Source organism: Hypomesus nipponensis, chromosome 1 (genome assembly GCF_054491055.1).
Source record: "Hypomesus nipponensis isolate SF chromosome 1, ASM5449105v1, whole genome shotgun sequence".
Classification (NCBI taxonomy): domain Eukaryota; kingdom Metazoa; phylum Chordata; class Actinopteri; order Osmeriformes; family Osmeridae; genus Hypomesus; species Hypomesus nipponensis.
The window spans coordinates 9,776,864-9,789,723 of NC_140361.1; the positions used below are offsets into that span (position 1 = coordinate 9,776,864).

Here is a 12,860-nt window from a genome sequence, read left to right on the forward strand (position 1 = left end):
CCCCCCCCCCCCCCCCCCCCCCCCCCCCTCAGCAGAGCCCTCTCACCTGTGCTTCATGCATGTGTGAAACAAACTGGGACAAACATGTTTTATAGATCACAAATGTCAGGTAAGTAAACTTTGAGCTATTCTGAGATATCATTTCCATACAAATGTGCCGTATTGTTGGTATTTCTCTATAGACAAATCTCTTCAGCTGCCTATTGGAACACTTTGAACTAGTCAGTTGGGAATTGAATTCCCTCAAGTAGGGCCTGTCTACTTGTGATTTCTTGTGGAATGTGTCTGGGTGTATAGATAAAAAAAAGATGTAAAAAAAAAAAAACATATATATATATATATAAAATGAAACGCAGGCAGCAAACCTACAAGATGACATCACACAAGCCAGAAACATTGATCAATATCTCATTTAGAAGTTTTAGAATTGGTCCTCTGGTGTTCAGTTGAAACACAGCTGACTGTTAACAATGTGTCTGGTATTTATACCTCACGGTCAGCCATGTCAATAAAGCCCAAAGAACTTGATTTTATTTGAACTCTCCATTGAGGTTGTGGTATCAGACTAGATTGAACTTGAATGCCCCTGAGTGTGTTGAACTGAACGAGGTTCTTTGTTCCAGTGAGAGATGGCGATGCCATACGGTTTTTTCGGGGGTTGGGTTTCTGGTTTGTCCTTTTGGGTGATGAGTTGTTAATGTGACGGCACACTTGTGCAGTAAGTGCTTGCGAACCTGAAACCTTTGATTGTACAGTAATTCCCTTCCTGTCACACTGCAGGTGGTATAGCCTACCAGGACACTGGGCCACAAGGTCTTCCCTGTCCTAGTTATGATGAGCGAACAGACTCCTGCAACCTTTTTTTTGTTTGGGTTTATTTTTGGGGGACTTGACAAGAGTTTATTTGTTTGAAAATAATAAAATATGTGACTCGGTTATCAAATTGATGTGCATTTTATTTCAACATTCTTTTTTTACAAACTAATAAATTAGGTTTCACATTTAATTCATTGTTTGGGCTGTATAAAAACAGCTAAAGACAGAACAGTAACAAAGTAGAGCATATGAAACAGCTAAACACATCCACCTCCTTCAGACACCAGTAGACCAGGTCTCCGGGGACAGAGGACGGCTCACATCAAACCTCATTCCTCCATGATCAGGCTCTTGTTGGCTTTGTCCAACCTGTCGAGGATTTCACTGTAGAGACCTGACATCTTTGGGCAGACAACAAAAAATGTTTTACCAGCATATCCAGGTATTTCTGCTTACAGGTAAAGACATTCCTTTGTTTACCCTACATGACTAAGACGATGTCTCCCAAGACTTTGGATAAGTCTTTCTCGGGACAAATCTCACTTCACTAGCGTAACGACTTCCGTCTTTTCACGACCCAGCTGTCACCCACCTCTCTCCTCCACAGCTGGTCTCCCCCGGTCCTCTCTAACCTTACCCCCATTTTCTTCCCCAGTTGATGTTGCTCCCTCCCTCTCTCTTTCCAGCCCCAGTCTCCCTCTTCCCCTCCCCCCCCCAGTCCCCTACCCCTGCGGGGGTACCCGTGTCTGGTAGGTGTCCTGCAGGGAGCCTACCTGTGTCTGGTAGCTGTCCACCAGGGAGCCTACCTGTGTCTGGTAGCTGTCCACCAGGGAGCCTACCTGTGTCTGGTAGCTGTCCTGCAGGGAGCCTACCTGTGTCTGGTAGCTGTCCTGCAGGGAGCCTACCTGTGTCTGGTAGCTGTCCTGCAGGGAGCCTACCCGTGTCTGGTAGGTGTCCTGCAGGGAGCCTACCTGTGTCTGGTAGCTGTCCTGCAGGGAGCCTACCTGTGTCTGGTAGCTGTCCTGCAGGGAGCCTACCTGTGTCTGGTAGCTGTCCTGCAGGGAGCCCAGGTGGCAGAGGAACCTCATAGCCAGGCCGCACCACCTCTCGGCTGCGGGGTACTGGGCCAGGCAGTATAGCAGGATGCCCGTGTTCCAGGCTCGCGTCAGCAGCCACAGGATCTCCATCTCCGGGAAGTCCTCCGCCTGGGCAACAGATTGCCACAGCGACCGCTCTCAGCTGGCTGTGCGTGTGTGTGTGTGTGCGCTTCAGGGGCGCCTGGCTGCGCTCACCTGAGCCCTGCGTGGGCGTGCTGGAGACCGTCACGAGTCGGAAAGGAAGCGGACGAGGCTCAGAGAACATGCTCGTACGGCGGTCTGCCTCCGCGCGCACACGGAGGCAGACATGGCGGAGGGTTATCATAGGATGTTCCACAGATATACGAGGGTGTACAGTATTGAGTCGGAGTTGCATATGAAAGCGCGTGTGTGCCTTGTACATAAAGCGGCATAATGGCTCAGTAATGTGATGCCTCTTTCAAAGGGCCAGCAGCGCAGCAGCAGAGTGATGGCTTGTACAGCACATTAGCATCCAAATGGCAGGAAGGGGATGGTGAATGGAAGCATCTGCTAATTGATGTGCTGCTGAAAGCCCATTGATAAAAAAAAAAAACTAAACAGGAGATGCTTTCAAAGTTGCAGCGGGCAGGGGGTGGAAGGGGGTAATTACAGTGCTGCGAGGGATGCTGGTGGTGTGCGCGTGTTGCTGTTCTGTGATTGGAGTTGACTCACTGCGGCGACGATGATTGACAGGGCCTCCTCGTAGTAGCCCCACACCTCCTCCAGCACCCTGGCCTCCACCTCCGACACCCCGCTGGGCAGGGACAGCTGGATCAGGCTGTGGACACACTGACTGGGAGGGTCCCCCACACACACACAAACACACACACATCCGTGTTGAGAGAGAAACACACGGAGGGCACACCCAGCTGGAGCTCAGGGTGATGGCTCCTGGTGGAAGCGGCCCGGGCTGACCAGAGGAACATGCTGGAGTGGGATCACCTGCAGCGGGCCAGGTCGGTGTGGGGCTGCTTCCTGTGCAGGGCCAGAGCCACCCTCAGGGCCTTCTTACACAGCAGGGGGAAGTGGGCCGGGGGCTCCATGGCCAACGCTGCACACGGACACACTCATCAACATGCAGGCGCCCTGGGCTCAACATCATCCACAGACAGATGAACTGACCAATGATGATCACTGGTCGGTGCTGCGTCTACCCTGACGTGGTTGTGTTGGTGAGGTTTTGGCGTGACGAGAGTTTCCCTGACCTGCGAGGGTCTCTAACACCTTGGCTTCGATGCACTCCATCTCCAGAACAGACTCCAGCACCGTCTCCACTCGGGGGTCGTTGAGCTTGGCGCGGGCCTCAAACTCATACAGCAGCAGCAGCGTGTCGCTGGGATCCTTGGAGAAGTCCCCTGGGGTTGGTTACATCACATGTGGATCATGATGTCACTGGCTCATATGGCTTGGCGGTGTGTGTGTGTGTGTGTGTACAGTAGAGGCACTGTGGGAGAGCTGGTCTATAATGGAGGAGCTGAGGGGCACCTGAGGCTTTCAGAGTCTTCCACACCTCCCAGCAGATCTGAATGTGCTCCAGGGCTTGTGTTAGCTGCTCGGTCTGAGAACACAGAACACACACACGTTCACACTACTACTGTGACATCAATTGGTCCTCGGCATCGCCATCTAGTGGTGTCTTTTTCTCATCAAGCAGGATTCAAAATGAGCAACAGCAGTACGCCAGTCCTGATAGCACGGTTAGTCACTTACTGCCCCTCTCCGCTGGTCTTGGTCCATTTTCATCTGTGTGGATGGAGAGCGTACTAATGTGGGAGACTAATGTGGGCACAGGAAGAGTGTGTGTGTGTGTGTGTGTGTGTGTGGCCCACCTGGTCAGAGTGGGGAGACTTCCTGCAGAGCTCCAGAGAGGCAGCAGCAGCCATGAGCAGGCACGTCTTCTGGCCCATCAACACTGCACGATCTGGAGGGCACAGCTGGGACAGCTGCACATATCACACACACACACACTCAGATTACTTTCTTTTTGCAGACGTCCCTCCTTATCATTAGGAGTGGGTCCCGGCTAAGCTCATCAGAATCCTCTCCTTTCAATGGCTGACAAAAGCTTAGCTTTTCAAAGTTGAAAATGCTGGTGTACACATTTGTTTATCTATGTCCTTGTGCGGCTCTTATTGATCCACACCTGCACAGATACAGATCAATTTTCAGAGTGATGATGCTAATGGGGACTTGCCTGGTAGGAGAGCACAAAGAGATCCCTCATCCTGCCAGGGCTGCTCTCACACTGCAGAGCCGAGTTCCAAGCTGAAACACACGCAGTTTAGGCACCGCAAAGTGCCAACGTTAAACAGGTTGATGGATGGGCCCGATGTTGCAGGTTTTGCAGCGGTGTCGTAAAGCAGTGTGTCTACAGTACCGATCTTCCTGAACCAGTTGGCATCCTCTGAGCGCGGCGCCCCCGCCACGCTGGGCCCAGGGCTCGGCTCTGACACTCTCTGCAGTGCTGGGGGGTGACACAAAACAAACAACACCAAGTTAAATAGTGTCAAATACAGCGCAGTCAAAAAGACTCAACTGCTAAAATATGCCCTGAGGGCTCACCAAAGAATCAGCCATGGCAGTAAGAATAGTGTATACTCACCCGTTCTGAGATAAGACAACAGGACGTCCAGATTGGCATCCCTGTGCAGAGAGGTATGCATGTTTATAAGACTACAAACTAAAGGAGTAAACCCACCCATTAACAATGCAGCAGTCTACTGTCAAAAGAACACCAGTCTGACCTCATCTCCTCACTGGCTTTTTCCAGGGTTGAGAGCACCAGGCGAACCAAACACCTGCAACACAGTGAATGGAGAGAGCTGACGGCCTCTTTTCTCTCACCTACTGACTGTGGTGCCCAGAGAGAGGCACACGTCCCCAGGAGAGGACCAACGGGAATGTAGGCCAGTGGAGCAGAGGGAAGCACGGGAACGGAAACTTTACAGGCATTTTTGACAGCGTGAGACAGCTTTATCCAAGAGGACTGCTGGATGGGACCCAAGTATTCATTAGACGTTTGTTCACGTTCCTATCAACATATTGACCGAACATTCAAACTAAGGGCGAGTGAGTGTGGTCTGTGCATTGATTGTGTGTGTGTGTGTGTGTGTATGGGTGTGTGTATGTGTGCGTCCACAGGAACAGACCTGAGAGCTTTCAGAACTTGAGGACCATCCTGTGAATGTTCACACAAGCTCTCCAGGGCCTTGATGGCCGTGTCTTGCTGCTCGTTCTGGGGGCAGATGAGAGACACACGTCACCACCACCACACATACACACCCCCAGCTAGATCAGAGATGGTGATGATCAGCCTCCTGGATTCCCCAGGAGATCCACCCAGCCCCCCCCCCGCCCCCTGTGTGAAGGCCCACCTCCAGAGCAATCTGAGCAGCCAGGCTGAGGAGGCTGGAGGCAGCGTCCTCACACACCAGCAGTCTGTCCTCGCTGCTCACCGGACCACAGGCCAGCACGCCGATGGCCTTCAGCGCCTCTACAGCTGGGACACACACACAAACACATATGAGACCTCGGCCCTAACCACACCTACACCACAGAACGACAGTACTTTGTATAACAATGATTACCTTTCTCCACGTTATTCTCCTGGATAGAAATCTTGTAAATGCTGAACTGAGTAAAGATGCTGGTTGGATCACATCTTTCGGCCTCCTTAATGGCCTCTTTGGCCTAGACACCCAGCCACACACACACACAGTTAAATAATGACACTGTTAGTTCATGTCCTTTGAGACAGAGGTCTGCCCCTTGACACCATAGCATACAGTATGTGTATGGGTCTGCATGGTTTAGTACAGTATGTGTATGTGTGTGTGTGGTTTAGTACAGTATGTGTATGAGTGTGGTTTAGTACAGTATGTGTATGTGTGTGTGGTTTAGTACAGTATGTGTATGAGTGTGGTTTAGTACAGTATGTGTAAGAGTGTGGTTTAGTACAGTATGTGTATGTGTGTGTGGTTTAGTACAGTATGTGTATGAGTGTGGTTTAGTACAGTATGTGTATGTGTGTGTGTGGTTTAGTACAGTATGTGTATGAGTGTGGTTTAGTACAGTATGTGTATGAGTGTGGGTGGTTTAGTACAGTATGTGTATGTGTGTGTGGTTTAGTACAGTATGTGTATGAGTGTGGTTTAGTACAGTATGTGTATGTGTGTGTGTGGTTTAGTACAGTATGTGTATGTGTGTGTGTGGTTTAGTACAGTATGTGTGTGTGTGGTTTAGTACAGTATGAGTGTGCGTGGTTTAATACAGAATGTGTATGTGTGTGTGTGGTTTAGTACAGTATGTGTATGTGTGTGGTTTAGTACAGTATGTGTATGAGTGTATTGGCGACCTTCTCCAGCTGCTGTAGGTGCAGGAAGCAGGAGGCTCTGTTCCTCTGCAGCTTGGCCAGGTTGCCCTCCGTCTGCCCTGCCTTGTAGAAGCTCAGGGAGTAGTTGTACCACTGCAGAGCCTCTGAGTAGCTCTTACCCTGGAGCAGACACACTCAGTCTTTGAAATGTCAAACTCTGGGCCCACCCTTGGACAAAAACACGAGCATTAATAATCAACAGTCAGACGGCTGCTCTGCCTCGCAGGGTGACTGCTACCTCAAAGTTGTGGGAGGCCTTGTCCCAGAGCAGCAGATGCAGAGTGGTGAGGCTCTGGGGGGGGAGCTGTCGTCCAGTGTGGTGTCCTGGGGGGAAACAGAAGCTGTCTGTCACACTCAGCAGCACCACTCCCACCTCCCTGCTCTGACACCCTCCTCCCTCTTCCTCCTCCTCCCTCTTCACCCTCCTCCCTCTTCCTCCTCCTCCCTCTTCACCCTCCTCCTCCCTCTTCACCCTCCTCCTCCCTCTTCACCCTCCTCCCTCTTCACCCTCCTCCCTCTTCACCCTCCTCCCTCTTCACCCTCCTCCTCCCTCTTCACCCTCCTCCTCCCTCTTCACCCTTCTCCCTCTTCAACCTCCTCCCTCTTCCTCCTCCTCCCTCTTCACCCTCCTCCTCCCTCTTCACCCTCCTCCCTCTTCACCCTCCTCCCTCTTCCTCGTCCTCCCTCTTCACCCTCCTCCCTCTTCACCCTCCTCCTCCCTCTTCACCCTCCTCCTTCTTCACCCTCCTCCTCCCTCTTCACCCTACTCCCTCTTCACCCTCCTCCCTGTTCATCCTCCTCCCTCTTCACCCTCCTCCTCCCTCTTCACCCTCCCTCTTCCTCATGGACAGGGGCCTCTACGTGGGCGTGGCCTGGGCTCGCAACTAGCTTTTTTCCTCACTGTCCTAGTACCGTCCTGAAGTGCAAAATGAACCGTCCCAAACTGAAACCAGAATATGTAAATTCTTGTGTTTTGCATTCTGACATGGGTCTAGGTTATTTGCAACACTATTTAAGTAATCCATACAGTCGTGGGGCTCACATCAATGTCTGAATTTCAATGTGAAGACACACACAATAGAATACACCATTTTCTTTCTTGTTTCATGGTGGCTATAGTAAAAACTTTCTAAAGGTTCGAAAAAGGTTTTTGAAAAAAAGTTTTGAAAGGTTGAAAAAATATCTTTGCAATTTGCGACAGTGATCATTATGTGGGAAACAGATTTCCCTGGAGGCCTAAGGAAGGAGGTTCCTGCATCCTATGTTAAGTGTCATCTATACATCAGTCTTTTACACTGTGGCAACTTGTTATACATAATGATGACAGTACCATACACCACCAGCATCCCTGTATTGCTTTATAAAGGGCCAGACTGTAATCGATTGAGCAATACAACATACTATACTATACTATACTATACTATACTATACTATACTTTAAATCCTGTATTTGAGTGCAAATGAACTAACCAACATCAAGAAATGAACCTTATGCTCATGGAAAGTAGGTAGAGTACACTACAAGCTAACACACGCCATTACATAAATCTCATTCAGCTCAACCAAGCAACAAGAGACAACGCCAAGATTTTGCGCACGCGCAAGGAAGGGGGAACAGGGGAACAGAATTCTCCAGAAACGACGGGACACCGTTCATTGTGAGCCCTGACTGGGTGTGTGTGTATGTGTGTGTGTGTGTGCGCTACCTGTGATGACGTCCTCTATCTTCTGTCTGGCCAGCAGCTCCTTCCCCCTCTGCAGCAGGAGCTCAATGTGCAGGACCAGGGCGCTGCCCAGCTCCGACGACGACTCAAAGTGCTGACACACCCTCTTCAGAGAGTCAAAAGCCAACGTCTCCCTGTACAACATCCAGACACAGCACAGTTGTCAACTCCATGGAGTTGACATTCATGTCATTGTTGTCATGCACTGATCATTGCTGGAGTCGGGTCAAATGTGGAGCTGACGAAGGTGTGATTCTACCTGTCTTCAGCCATGAGCATCTTCACCATGCTCAGACAAACCTCCAGAGGGACCTCAGAGTCTAGCATCTCTGTAAACCCTGAACAGAAAACATTGTCCTTTAATCACTGACTACCGCATTCAAGAATGGCACTGTATGACAGAGAGAGATGGTTCACAGTGAGTGGGTGATGACACTGTAGGTGTCTACTGACCAGCTCTTATGTGTTCCTCCTGGGCACCACATCTCAGAAGTATTCTCATCTTCAAGTAGAGTCCAGAGGGGTGAACCCTCTCCTAACAAGTTTGACAAAATCTCCAGTTATTGAGACACATTTTATACACACATGTTTGCTCTCTAGGTGCATCATGTGTTGGTTTACCTTGTTGGCTAAGCTCACAGCATTGAGAGCTTTCTCGTGAAACTTCTGACAGTCCCATTCAAGATAAACAGTGGCTAGGAGCCTCAGAACTTTAGCCTTAAGACAAGGATGTGTTTAAGTGTTATCGAAGCACAAATATGTGGTCAAGCTAAATCTACATACAGGAGCAGTTTCTATGTAAGAGGTGGTATGATGTTATGTATTATAGGAAACAAGCTGCACAGATCTTACTTGAACCTCAGCACCCGGGGAGTATTTTGCGTTTGTCTTCCCTATGTCATAACTTTGACTGAAAAACAAAACAATTGGTTTCTAGTCAAAACCATTTCTGCAAAGCAACACTGCACTGTAACAGGTTGTCCATATGGTCATGTTGTTGGGATGAAATCCAGAATCGTTACCTCAACCAGAAAGAACTCTCCTCGTACTTTTTTAGATTGAAAGTGTCCACTCCAAAGTTATAGCACATGAGAGAGAGATATCCACCCTGAGAGGAATAAAGAGCATAAGAAGGCCACCTGTTATGTAACCAACATGTTTTCACCAAAAAATCATTGTTCTATTTGTGAGGTTTTGTGTGAGTTCCTCTTTAGTGGGTGAGTTTCCTACCTCTTTGGGGAGCCTCAGCAGCATGTCTTTGCAGCGCTGCATACAGTCCACGGCCTCTTGCTGCTTATCCTGAGCCAGAGCCTGCATAAACATGGACACAATGTCAAAAGTTACATCAACAAGTCAGATGCAACTCATAGAATAGGTTTAATTTATTGAGCAGACACAACACGTTTTCCTGCCTCACACCCTCTTACTGCAGGTGTGTGAAAATGTCACTTTGAAGTTGCCAGATTTCACAAGAACAAATTAACATTGTGTCATGTGCTCAACAGCGCATATTTCTGAGAGCTCACCGACTCTGCCTGGTAGGAGAGGACTCGGAGCAGGTCTTTCTCCACGTCTCCTTTGGATGTGTTGATGTCAGTTGCTCCATCACCTCTGGAAATGAGTTTGCTGTACAGGGTCTCCAAGCTCTACGGTGCAACATGGTGATTGTGTTAGGGCTTAAAGAAGGTTGAGGCCATTTCCCTTACATTATTATTGTGGAAATACGTGTTCAAGATGGAAAATACTATGCTTACTTTGACCGCTAGATTTAAAAAGTGATCTGCAAGCTGGGGCTTTTTGCAATCCAGCCATGTTCTCCCTGTCTTGCTTGCCATCTGTAAAAATATAAATTATAATAATAATAATTGAAAGTGCGCATTAATATAGTACAATGTAGTATTATACTGTCATTGGATTGGTTACATGGTTTATCCGAATACTAATGTCATTAAATTGAAATGAACTAAATGGTTGATTATACCAAAATCTGCTTGCGGACAGCGCCCTCTTTTGGATTCTCCGTATCACAACAGTACAGTAGACAGCAAGCAACATGACGCACTATCAAGAGGAACACAACAGCAACACAACAACACATGCCATCAGATTCAGCTATTTCAGTTAGCCTTATTGCACACTGTATATTATTAGTGAACAACGTGTTTTGACTCCAAGATGAGTCAATCTCCATTCTAAATCTAAATCTTAATCCTTAAACAGACTTTCAGAAATCACATATCGGATGTATTCTTATAATCGCGATTATAAGAATATTACCGCGGTAATTACTTGATTACTAGAGAGCTTTCTTAGTTACCTTTTGCTTTCTGGAGCTCATTAATAGCTGTACCAACACGTTTAGTAACTGCCCAGTTCCACAGCTGGATTGCACATTCTTCTAGCTGAAAAATACCCAGATATGCCAAAATGACACACATGTTATATGACACATGGATAACGCTAGATAAATCTACATATGTGTAAATGCTCTTTACCTGAGGATCCTGTGAATTTGGATAGTCTTCTAACACAGAGCTTTCACCATAGAGCTTGTCAATTATGTATTCAGTGTTTGCTTGATGTTTCATCAACAGATTCTCTGTGAGACCTAGAATTACATCAAGAAAGGGTCACGAAGGCTGAATGAAGAGAAACAGTTGTTTGTAACAACCAGCGATGATAAAGCCAGCAGCATAGAGTGCCAACAATGTTTGTTTTTAGCAGCATAAATAATATTTACTTAGTAGTTATACAGCGACTAAGTAAAATGTGCAGCCTCACCTCTACGTTATTCACTCACGAGCTCCGATTTAGTTAGCTAGCTAACGTCTCTTTCTACGAGCTAGTTGGCAAGCTAACCAAGCTACATTTTTTCCCATCAGGTCTTTTACAGTTCAGGTAACAGTAATTGAGATTGATAATCATAATTATTGTTTAATCAACCCACTTACTTACTTACACTTCACTTTCGAGACAAGGCCTTCCATGTTGTTTTTTTTTTTAAGAACCAACTAAGTTAACTAGATAGTTAGAAAACCACAACTTCAAATACTGACGCCGTCAGTGACGGGGAATTAGAACCCAGAGGAAAGCTCGAGCGATGCCAGGTGGATCTGTTCCACTTCCTGGGGGGAGCGATTGTACTGTTAATAGACTTATAGTTATAGTTAAAACATTTTTTTAAAAATTAATTAAGTTTCTATGTATTCTTTTTTGACGCTTGCTGCTGCCATCAACAGCATTTGGGAAAGTACCACTATTTAGCCTCTAGATGGTAGCCTACTCACAGTAGGCCTACAATGCCAGACCTATTGATTTTTTTCATCACTTCTGTCAAACAAAAATACCAGCCCCCTTTCTCTATTGAACTTGAAACAATGTCATGGAGTACTAGTTGAATAAAGACAAGATTGTAAAATAAGTGTTTTTCAAAGTGACATGCTTCTGTGCCATGTCTGAAAAACAGACTGTTGACTAACAAGTGTAGATAACTACAGAGCCTTTTTCAATGGTTCTGGATTATAGTACATTTACACTCTGGTTATTTGAGCAAACAAAGTCTTCTGAGCAAACAAAGTCTTCTTTTTGTTATCCCAATACTTTAACTGAGACTGTATTGTTGTGTCAGAAAAAAGACTGCAAGCTGTGTGTGGAGACGTGGCCAGTTCCCCCTTATTGTGTTTTGAGCACCAGATTCTAAAATAAAACGTCTTAAAACTCCACTCCTCTCTGCTCACAGCTTCCAGCAATTGTTTCAGCTGGATTCTTATCTGCTGCCCTCCTGCACCAAGGGAATGTGCCCTGCTCTGGAGACTTACAGTGATCACACTGTGTAGTGCACAACCCAGTGAGTGTTGACTCATCTTGAGAAAAGAACAACTACACTTCTCTCTAGTGCTAGAAAGATGACTTAGCTTATGTTCTGCTCTGCTCCACAACCTGCTTTTCATCCAAGTTAACTAAACTTATACTGCTGAAGAGCTGGCATGTATCAGCCACATAGAGGGGGCAGAGTTCAAGTCATCGTGGTCTGATTGTAATGTGCAGAATCTCACCCCGTCAAATTCTCCTCAGATGACATGACTCCTACTGCTATCTATCATTTCCCTAGTTCTCATATCACCATTTTCCCACTGCAGAAAGAGAAGAGTGGTGTTCATCACAAGCGTCACATATGGTGCTGGGCTGCACCTATCAGTTGTCCAGGGATTATGAGTGAACACAGCCTAGCTTGGGAGGACGCCTGCCCCATTGTGGATCAAGTCCTCAAAATGATGGTCTCTTTATTCCTGACAGGAAGGGTGGAAAGGTGAGGCAGGATGTTCATATTTACAGTATCTACCACTAGGCTATAGGAGCTGCGTTGCTCCTTTGTTGTAGTGATGAAGAAAAACAGTCTGCAGCACATCCACACACCAGCACACACACAAACACACACCATGTGGTACCGCTGCTTGAGGAGAACCTGTGGTGATTATTTACAATGATATAAAAGCTCAATATCCTGTTTCCACATGTAATAATACATTTTGAAAATATTTATTCCAACAGTTGTTTACCTGTGTTTGACATCTACCTTCCCTTCTGCTATTTTGAGCGCCCTAGACAAAATATGTTCAGCTGTCTTGACTCAGTTTAGCGATATTCAGTTCATTGGGTAAATCGATACAGGATTTGTCTTGTTACAGGTATTAAATCACGTCCTTAATGTTTGTGGAATGCTGATTCGGTATTGAGTTGGCTACTATTAGAATGTTCTATAAAGTCATATAGTTGTACAGATTGTTTAGGTTGTCGGGAAGTTCTGGGATCCACATAACTGCTCTTACC

The 12,860-nt window shown here is 47.0% G+C and overlaps 1 protein-coding gene across 3 annotated transcripts; it reads right to left on the bottom strand.

The window, feature by feature from the left end:
• Nucleotides 1–935: 935 nt before the first annotated feature.
• tex11 (testis expressed 11) lies at nt 936–11,277 on the bottom strand. Of its 3 annotated transcripts, none has more exons than XM_084684724.1 (29): nt 10,982–11,277; nt 10,526–10,638; nt 10,348–10,432; nt 10,012–10,091; nt 9,785–9,865; nt 9,557–9,676; nt 9,261–9,341; nt 9,053–9,138; nt 8,883–8,940; nt 8,652–8,747; nt 8,484–8,565; nt 8,290–8,368; nt 8,013–8,164; nt 6,545–6,630; nt 6,289–6,426; nt 5,522–5,624; nt 5,309–5,433; nt 5,084–5,169; nt 4,679–4,732; nt 4,537–4,577; nt 4,312–4,398; nt 4,129–4,199; nt 3,764–3,877; nt 3,420–3,492; nt 3,140–3,289; nt 2,877–2,985; nt 2,607–2,727; nt 1,854–2,021; nt 936–1,217 (listed from the first exon to the last, which is right to left on the bottom strand). In XM_084684724.1, exons 2-29 carry the CDS (start codon nt 10,616–10,618, stop codon nt 1,146–1,148), a joined length of 2,691 nt encoding a protein of 896 aa, XP_084540850.1. In that variant the 5' UTR covers nt 10,619–10,638; nt 10,982–11,277; the 3' UTR covers nt 936–1,145. The 3 variants fall into 3 exon arrangements, with proteins under 3 accessions (XP_084540850.1, XP_084540848.1, XP_084540849.1); XM_084684722.1 differs by having other exon boundaries at nt 10,990–11,276; XM_084684723.1 differs by having other exon boundaries at nt 10,986–11,276.
• Nucleotides 11,278–12,860: the final 1,583 nt, after the last annotated feature.

Bases quoted from the DNA above. Each gene is read 5' to 3' on its own strand.
- tex11 (XM_084684722.1), bottom strand. From the start codon at position 11,017: ATGGAAGGCCTTGTCTCGAAAGTGAAGT. The intron at 9,342-9,556 runs GTGAGCTCTCAG...ATGTTTATGCAG, and splicing joins TCTCCTACCAGGCAGAGTCG to GCTCTGGCTCAGGATAAGCA. The intron at 4,578-4,678 runs GTCAGACTGGTG...CTCTCTGCACAG, and splicing joins AAAGCCAGTGAGGAGATGAG to GGATGCCAATCTGGACGTCC.